This window comes from Myotis brandtii, unplaced genomic scaffold (genome assembly GCF_000412655.1).
Source record: "Myotis brandtii unplaced genomic scaffold, ASM41265v1 scaffold22, whole genome shotgun sequence".
Lineage (NCBI taxonomy): Eukaryota > Metazoa > Chordata > Mammalia > Chiroptera > Vespertilionidae > Myotis > Myotis brandtii.
Genome location: NW_005358249.1, coordinates 159,319 through 169,372, shown reverse-complemented (window position 1 = coordinate 169,372; position 10,054 = coordinate 159,319). Strand labels below are relative to the sequence as shown.

General features: G+C 43.1%; 1 protein-coding gene across 1 annotated transcript in view; it reads left to right on the top strand.

Moving 5' to 3' along the window:
• LOC102251599 (endophilin-A3-like) overlaps nucleotides 1–10,054 on the top strand; it is a 165,913-nt gene that overhangs the window by 58,763 nt on the left and 97,096 nt on the right. The window contains exon 4 of the mRNA XM_014539505.1: nucleotides 2,094–2,166. Within this exon, the coding sequence (XP_014394991.1) occupies nucleotides 2,094–2,166 (73 nt within the window). The remainder of the gene's footprint in view (nucleotides 1–2,093; nucleotides 2,167–10,054) is intronic.

Here is a 10,054-nt window from a genome sequence, read left to right as displayed (position 1 = left end):
ACACACACACAATAGAGACCCAGTGCACAAAATTTGTACACAGGTAGGGTCCCTAGGCCTGGCCAGTGATCAGGACCAATGTATGGGCTACCAGCAGGGTGATCAGGGGCCCCTTGCTGGCACCGCCTTGCCTGGCCTGCGGCCTGCGGGCTGGGGACAGCTACTGCGTTGAGCATCTGCCCCCTGGTGGTCAGTGCGTACCATAGTGACCAGTTGTTCTGCCATTTGGTCAATTTGCATATTAGGCTTTTATTATATATATATATTTTTTTTATTGACTTCAGAGAGGAAGGGAGAAGGAGATAGAAACATGAATGATAAAATAGAATCATGGATTGGCTGCCTCCTGCACGCCCCTCACTGGGGATCAAGCCCACAACCCTGGCATGTGCCCTGACCAAGAATCAAACTGTGACCTCCTGGTTCATGGGTCGGTCGATGTCAAACACTGAGGCACATTGGCTGGACAAGATGGGTAGTCTTGGCAAGCAGTTAAATAGCCCGAGCATTGTGGTTATGCGCCTTGGAGAGTCAAGAGTGTGTTTCTGGGCAGAGTTCCTCAGATGCGTTCATATTGATGCCCCACATGGAAGCCCTGGCTGCATCCTCTGGGCACAACAGCTCTGGGCATTACCAGGTCCTGGCGCTGCCATCCAACTGGCCTGAGGGCCTGGTGGGCAAGTTCGTCTTTTCTGACTATGACACAGGGTGACACCCCATTCCCTGCTCACCTCACATTTCTGTTGTGACAGTTATGCAGAACATTCATGCATATGAAAGCATGGGGGAAGTATGTTGGGACTCTTTTTTTTAAATGTGTTTAGCCGAACTGGTGTGGTTCAGTGGTTGAGCATCAACCTATGAACTAGCTCATGGTTTGATTCCCAGTCAGGGCACATGCCTGGGTTATGGGCTCGATCCCTAGTTGTAGAGCATGCAGGAGGCAGCCACTCCATGATTCTCTCTCACCAGTGATGTTTCTATCTCTCTCTCCCTCTCCTTCCTCTCTAAAATCAATAAAATATCTTGTGTAATAAAAGGGTAATATGCAGTTTGACCAAACGACAGAAGGACCAGTTGCTATGACATGCACTGACCACCAGGGGCAGACGCTCAATACAGGAGCTGCCCCCGGTGGTCAGTGCACTCCCACAGGGGAGCACCGCTCAGCCAGAAGCCTGACTCATGGCTGGCGAGCGCAGTGGAGGGAGCCTCTCCCACCTCCTCAGCAGGGCTAAGGATGTCTGACTGCCAGCTTAGGCCTGTTCCCCCCCAGTGGGCCGAAGCTGCCAGTCAGATATACCCCAAAGCTCCCGGACTGTGAAAGGGTGCAGGCCGGGCTTAGCTCCCCCCCGCCCAACCAGTGTACAAATGTCCCACACCAGGCCTCTAGTATGTGTGTGTGTGTGTGTGTGTGTGTGTGTGTGTGTGTGTGTGTGTATAGTTAAAATGTGTTTCTTTTAATCCTGACCCGAGGATATGTTTTATTGATTTTAGAGAGAAAAGAAGAGAGAGAGTAAGAGAGAAACATCAATGTGAGAGAGAAACATCTAATTGCCTCTTATTTGCACCCTAACCAGGGATTGAACCCGTGACCTTTCAGTGTACAGGATGATGTGTCAACCAACTGAGCCACCTGGTCAGGGCATGTCGGGACTCTTTTTTTTTAAAAAAAAAACAACATATTTTATTGATTTTCTTACAGAGAGGAAGGGAGAGGGATAGAGAGTTAGAAACATTGATGAGAGAGAAACATTGATCAGCTGCCTCCTGCACACCCCCCACTGGGGATGTGCCCACAAGCAAGGTACATGCCCTTGACTGGAATTGAACCTGGGACCCTTCAGTCAGCAGGCTGACGCTCTATCCACTGAGCCAAACCCGTTAGGGTGCATGTTGGGACTCTGAACAGAAATGATTGTGATGTTGTCCCTTGTCACCTGTGTGGAGCATCCAGGAATTGCCAAGGTCCTCTGTTTCCTTCCCTTTATTACGGGTGAAAATCATGTCTCAGTGTGTTTTCCTGTGAATTTGCAGTTTGTCACTCACCAACATTTTATGTGATTTTTAAAATATTTTTATTTTTTTTTTAGAAAATAGATATCACCAATAAAGCTGTTACAGAAATTCTTTTGAAAACCACAGAATACATTCAGCCCAATCCAGGTAATGTGGGACAATATCTGGAACTGTCCTGATGCCCATTCACGGTGACCCATGCTGACCACCCATGTCGGCTGGGCCCTTCCTTGAAGTGATCTAGCAACAACGCCCTTGGGGTCCCAATCATGAAATGTGGTTTCGGGTTTGTTTTTAAAATATATTTTTATTTATTTCAGAGAGGAAGGGAGAGGGAGAGAGAGAGAGAGACATCTATGTTAGAGAGACACATCAATCGGTTGGCTCCTGCAGGTGCCCCAACCAGGGCCAAGGGACCTGCAACCAAAGTACCTATCCTTGACCAGAATCGAACCCGGGACCCTCTAGTCTGCAGGCCAACACTGTATCCACTGAGCCAGACCGGTTAGGACTTATTTACTTTTTAAAATATATTTTTATTGATTTCAGAAAGGAAGGGAGAAAGAGAGACAGAAAGAGCAAGAGAGAGAGAGGTCCTGATATAGGCTGGTTGCAATGTGTTCACAATTTCCGTTTCCCACGTGACTCTGCAACCAATCACTATGCACCCACCTGAGTGAAGCATGTGCCAATCATGGGAAAAACTAAATAGGTCACTGAGGCCCTTTGGCACCTCGGGTCTCTGACATGTCGCCGAGGGTGCACTCAATCTTGCCGGTTGCATTTGTTGCATGCTCTCTGCCCCTCCACCCTGTCCCTTGAAGGAATTACAAATGACCCTGTCTTAAAGCATACAGAATGAAGCTGGGGCTGCTGAGCCCGATGTTGAAGATCCACAATTGGGGGAAGGCCCCGGGGTGCCTGCAGCCAGAGGGCCTGCTGGGCAACTGCATGCTCAAGTACGGCCAGGAGCTGGGCGAGGACTCCACCTTTGGTGAGTGTGGAAGTCCTGGAGGGCGGTCGGCCCATGTCACCTGTAGGTTATACACAAAGCCTTTATTTTCTCTTCACTTCTTTTCTTTTTGGATTGATTTCAGAGAGGAAAGGAGAGGGAGAGAGAGAGAAACATCAATGATGAGAGAGAATCATGGATCGGCTGCCTCTTGCATGCCCCCTACTGGAGATCCCAGGCATGTGCCCTTACCAGGCATCGAACCGTGACCTCCTGGTTCCTAGGTTGATGGTCAACCACTGAGCAATGCAGGCTGGCTGGGAGATGGTTTTTTGTTTGTTTGTTTATTTTTGTTAATTCTTACCTGAGGATATTTTTCCTATTGATTTTTAGGGAGAGTGGAAGAGAGAGGGAGAGACAGAGACACATCAATGTGAGAGAAACACATTGCTTGGTTGACTCCTTCATGAGCCCTGACCAGGGCCAGGGCCCACCTGAGAAGCCTGCAACCTTGGTATGTGCCCTTGACCAAAATTGAACCTGGGACTCTGGTCCGAAGTTCGATGCTCTACCCACTGAGCTACACGGGAGATGTTTTTAAGAGAACCTGCAACCTCCTTGTACACAGCTTTGAGGTCACCCTCTTGCAAATTAATGCAGATTAGGTGCTTCCCAGGTACTGGGGGTCATTCAGGAAGAGCTGCCCTTCGCTGTCCACACTGGGCATGGCTGCCCACCCTGCTGGGAGCTACCTGTGTGACACTGCCAGGCTTCCTCCACACCAGGGAGGATCAGGTCGCCTTGCCCTTGGAAGGATCCAGGGTGAGGCCCCAGGAGGACCTGGCAGCAAAAGCTGAGATGAGATGTTCATTCATTCCTATTGTCATCTTCATTGTTGGTGCTTAGCCCAGAGGAGGACTCAATCCTTTTATTGTTTACAAAGAGGGACTTTGTTCTGCAGCTTCTAAAAACCCTTAGGGCAGTGGTTCTCAACCTTCCTAATCCCGCGACCCTTTAATACAGTTCCTCATGTTGTGGTGACCCCCAATTTCATTCTTACAAATTGAACATATTAAAGCATAGTGATTAATCACAAAAACAATATGTAATTATATATGTGTTTTCTGATGGTCTTAGGCAACCCCTGTGAAAGGGTCGTTCAACACCCAAAGGGGTCGAGACCCACAGGTTGAGAACCACTGGCCTGTGGTTTGGTTTTTTTTTTTACAAAAATTGATCTTTATCTCCATCTAGTGGCCAGAATGGAAAGTGCCTCGGCCTGTCAGCCGCCAGGTAAGTTTGATGAAGAAAAGGAGGAAGTAGAGAAGAAATGTAGAAAGTTTTTATTTTTAGCCCGGCTGGCTGGCTCAGTTGAGTTTCTTCTTTTTTTTCCTTTTTTTTTCCAGAAAAGCTCTTTTAAATATAATAATGTTACATGCAATAAACATTAATATCTCAAGAAAAGCGATCTTAAATATAATAATGTTACCTTTAATAAACATTAATATCTTGAAAAAAATGATTTTAAACATAATGTTACATGCAATAAACACCAATTATTCAAGAAAAATGATCTTAAATATAATAATATTACATGCAATAAACAATATTTCAAGAAAAAAAGAATTTTAATTATTATAATTATTATACTGAGAGGTTAAGATTTGACCTATGAACCAGGAGGTCACGGTTCGATTACCGGTCAGGGAACATGCCGGGGTTGTGTGGAGGCTGTGCACGGGGCAGCCAATCCATGATTCTCATCATTGATGTTTCTCTCTGCCTCTCCTTTACTCTCTGAAATCCATAAAAATATGTTTTAAAAAAAGTTTTTGTTTTTATTCTTTTCCAAGTGAAGACCTTGTTAAATAAACCATCACCCACATACCTTGGGCAAGAAGTGAATAGTGCCGCCAACCTCCAGGTGCTCTGTGAAGGAACGCTTTTTATTTGTTTTTCTGTGCCAGGCAGCGCGCTGACTGATATGGGAGAAGCTATGAAGCTGATGGCGGAGGTGAAAGAATCCTTTGATATTAACGTCAAGGAAACCTTTATTGATCCACTCCAGTTAGTACAAGACGAAGATTTAAAACAGATTTCAGTAAGTTTTCTTGGCTGTAAACCCCCGCGTTGCTACTTAAAATGATGTTTGTAGTTAAAACCATGGAGACGTGTCTCTGTAGGGACCCAGCGAAAGCATCATCTTAGTGTGGGCGGTGAAACAGATAATCACTCAGTGATGTTCACCTGGCCCCCTGGGCAGGAGCCCCAGGAGCCATGAGCCCTTTATCCTGTAACTGTGTGCGTGTGTGTGTGTGTGTGTGTGTGTGTTTAATGGTAAATGTGTTTATTTATTTTAATCCTCATGCAAGGATATTTGTTCCATTGATTTTTTATTTTTTAAAATATTTTATTGATTTCAGAGAGAAAGGGAGAGGGAGAGAGAGAAAGATCAGTGATGAGAGAGAATCATTAGTCAGCTGCCTCCTGCATGCCTCCCACTGGGGAGTGAGCTTGCCATCCAGGCATGTGTCCTTGGCTGGATTTGAACCTGGGACCCTTCAGTCCATAGGCCAATGCTCTAGCCACTGAGCCAAACCAGCTAAGGCTGTTCCATTGGTTTTCAGAGAAATTAGAAGAGAGAAGGAGAGAAACATCGATGTGAGAAAAAACACATCAACTGGTTGTCTCCTGCTCTTACCCTGACCAGCACCCCTGCTGGGTAGGAGCCTACAACCAAGGTATGTAACCTTTACCAGAATGGAACTCAGGACCCTTACATCCAAAAGCCAACGCTCTATCCACTGAGCAAAACTGGCTAGGGCAGTGGTCGGCAAACTCATTAGTCAACAGAGCCAAATATCAATAGTACTTCTTCAAAATAGACTCACCCAGGCCGAAAACCAACTTCTGCACATGTGCCACGAAGTTTCAATCGCACTGTATGTGCGCGCCTGCACGTGGTATTTTGAAAGAGCCACACTCAAGGGGCCAAAGAGACGCATGTGGCTCGTGAGCCGCAGTTTGCCGACCACGGGGCTAGGGCTATCCTGTGGCTTATTGAAGCCAGCAAGAAGCCAGGCTAAAGGTACGTATTTCCACAGCCATTGTTCACAGCAAATGATTCTAAAACTGGAGTGGGTTTTCAATGATGAAAATCAAAACATACTCATTACATCTTTTAAAAATACATATATTTTTATTGATTTAAGAGAGAGAGAGAAACATCAATGATGAGAGAGAGAAAATCATTGATCCACTGCCTCCTGCACCCCCCTACTAGGATTGAGCCCACAACCCAGGCATGTGCCCTGACCCGGAATCAAACTGAGCCACACCGGCTGGGCCTCCTTGCCTCTTTTAATACATGGCACAAATGGTCACGAATTTCCAGGACTTCATTTTATATTTGGAAAGCTTTCTAAAATGGCCACATGGAGCTCACACACACAAGAGGGTGTGTGTGTTTCATTCATTGTGGTGTTTGCTCAATTCATTCTGAAATTGTTGGGGAACCTTATGAAAGACGTATAAGTACTCCAGAACAAGCATGTCAAACTCAAAGCTAACACAGGCCAAATAAAAAAGATTTAAGTGTATGTGGGACGCAAAAAAACAAAAACAAAACAAACTTCAATTTTCATAGAAATGTAGGTTTATTTCAATAGAGACATGATGAATACAAAGGGCTGAAATAAATGAGTCATCACTCACATAAAATAATAAAACATTTTAATAAAAATTAATATTTTTTCTTGAACACTGACTTACCAGACACTGAATAACTGCACAAATGAATAAGCATAATGCAAATAAATCCATTTTTCTTGTTCTCCAAAAGCGAGATATTTTCTGTTATGCACACCAAACAAGTCAGTCCAAGACTAAGGATGTGGCCATTGGCTGCTAAAATATTCGCTGCTAGTATTAGTGGAGGGAAATGGTGCACCTGCGCGTAAGCTACATAAGGGAAATGAATGCAACATGATGATAGTCATCAGTCATTAGTGAACGTTGTAGTTCATTATTAAAAATGATCTATAGAAAAAAGACAGAGAAGATGGCGACCGGCAGGAAGGTAGGGAGGGAAAGAGTGTGAGGTAGCTATAGAGGAGTGTGTCGACGTGTGTGGTGGGTGTGTATGAGCTAAGGACAGTTAGATTCTGCAGGTCTTCCAAGGGGCTGCCAAACCAGGCAGTCTTAGATGGCGGAGCCCCACTCCCAATGCAGACACTCCAAGGTGGCCAGTACGGGCACAGAGACCATGCCATCTTGAGAAACAGAGCTGCTTGAGACTAGGATCCTGGCCTCAGCACCACCAAGTCTGGTCTCAGACGCAAACTAGGACCCTGCAAAAGGCTGCAAGAGAGAAACAGAGAGTTACCTACAAAGGATCCCCCATCAGATTATCAAACGATTTCTCAACAGAAACACATCAGGCCAGGAAAGAATGGACAGAAATTTACAAAGTGATGCAAAGCAAAGGACTGAATCCAAGAATACTCTATCCAGCAAGGCTATCATTCAAAATTGAAGGGGAAATAAGAAGCTTCGCAGACAAAAAAAGGCTAAGGGAGTTTATCACTACCAAGCCAGCAATGCAAGAAATGCTAAAGGGAATCTGTAAAAAGAAGAAATAAAAAGGTAAGAAAGAACACAGGCACAAAAATAGAAATGACTTCAAATACCTTTTAATAATAACTTTAAACATAAAGGGACAAATGCTCCAATCAAAAGACATTGAGTGGCTGAATGGATAAAAGAACATGAACCATATATATGCTGTCTACAAGAGTCCCACCTCAGAACAAGGGACTCATGCAGACTGAAAGTGAAGGGAAGGAAAAATATCTTTCAGGCAAATGGAAATGAAAAAAAAGCTGGGGTAGCAATACTTATATCCGACAAAATAGACCTCAAAGTGAAGGCCATAACAAGAGATAAGGAAGGCCACTTCATAATACTAAAGGGATCAATACAACAAGAGGATATAACCCTGATAAACATATATGCACCCAATGCAGGAGCACCCACATACATAAGAAAACTCCTGGAAGATATCAGGGGAGAGATCGACAACAATACAATCATAGTAGGGGACTTTAATACACCACTGACATCACTGGATAAATCCGCTAGACAAAAACTCAGCAAAGAAACAGCAATCCTAAATGACTCACTAGATCAGATGGACTTAATTGACATCTTCAGAACACTTCACCCCAAAGCCACAAAATATACGTTCTTCTCAAGTGCTCATGGGACATCTTCAAAAATAGACCACATATTGGGTCACAAGCAAAGTCTCCCCAAATTCAAGAAGATTGAAATCATACCAAGCATCTTCTCAGAGCACAATGGCATGATATTAGAAATAAGCTACCATAAAAAACAATCCAAAAAACTCAAACTTGGAAGCCGAATAGCATGCTATTAAATAATGATTGGGTTACCAATGAGATCAAAGAAGAAATTACAAATATCCTGGAAACTAATGACAATAAAAACACAGCAATCATAACTCTATGGGACACAATGAAAGCAGTCCTGAGAAGGAAGTTTATAGCTCTACAGGTCTACCTCAAAAAACAAGAAAAAAATGGTAGTAAATCATCTAACTCTACAACTCAAAGAATTAGAAAGAGAGCAACAAGAAAAGCCCAGATGAGCAGAAGGAAAGAGATAATAAAGATTAGAGAAGAAATAAATAACATAGAGACCAAAAACAATCCATAAAATCAATGAAACCAAGAGCTGGTTCTTTGAAAGGATAAACAAGATTGATGAACCTCTAGCCAGGCTCACCAAGAAGCAAAGAGAGAGGACCCAAATAAACCAAATCAGAAATGATAGAGGCGAAATAACAACAGACCCCATAGAAATACAAATGATTGTTAAAAAATACTATGAACAACTCTATTCCAACAAACTAGACAACCTGGAGGAAATGGACATATTCCTAGGAAAAATACAACCTTCCAAAACTCAATAAGGAAGAATCTAAAAATCTCAATAAGCCGATAACTATGGAAGAAATTGAAGCAGTCATCAAAAAGTTCCCAGAAAACAAAAGCCTGGGGCCAGATGGCTCCACAGGGGAGTTATACCAACCATTCAAGGAAGGACTAAAACCTATCCTTCTCAGACTATTGCAAAAAATTCAAGAGGAAGGAACACTTCCAAGCTCATTCTATGAAGTCAGCATTACCCTAATACCAAAACCAGATAAAGACAACACAATGAAAAATAATTATAGGCCAATATCCATATCCCTCATGAACATAGATGCCAAAATCCTCAACAAAATCTTAGCAAATTGGATCCACCAGTATATCAGAAAGATCATACACCATGACCAAGTAGGATTTATCCCAGGGATGCAAGGATGGTACAATATTCGCAAATCAATAAACGTGATACATCACATAAGCAAATTGAGAGATGAAATTCACATAGTCATATCAGTTGATGCAGAAAAAGCACTTGACAAAATCCAATACCCTTTCTTGATAAAAAACTCTCAGCAAGGTGGTAATAGAAGGATCATACCTCAACGTAATAATAGCCTTATATGAAAAACCCACAGGCAACATCATACTCAATGGATAAAAACTAAAACCATTTCCCCTAGGAACAGGAACAACACAGGGAAGCCCACTCTCACCATTCCTGTTCTACATAGTATTAGAAGTACTAGCCTTTGAGATGAGACAAGAAGAAGAAGTAAAAGGCATCCAAATTGGAAAAGAAGTAAAACTGTCCTTATTCACAGATGACATGATACTGTACATAGAAAACCCTAAAGACTCCATCAAAAAATTATTAGACTTAAATGAATTTGGCAATGTAGCAGGATACCAAATTAATGCCAAGAAATCTATGGCATTTCTATACACCAATAGTGAACTTACAGAAAGAGAGACTAAAATAGATATCCCAATTACCATCGCACCAAAAAAATTAAGATATCGAGGAATAAACTTAACTAAGGAGGTAAAAGACTTATATGCGAAAAACTACAGGACACTGAAAAAAGAGATAGAGGAAGACATAAACAGATGGAAGAACATACTGTGTTCATGG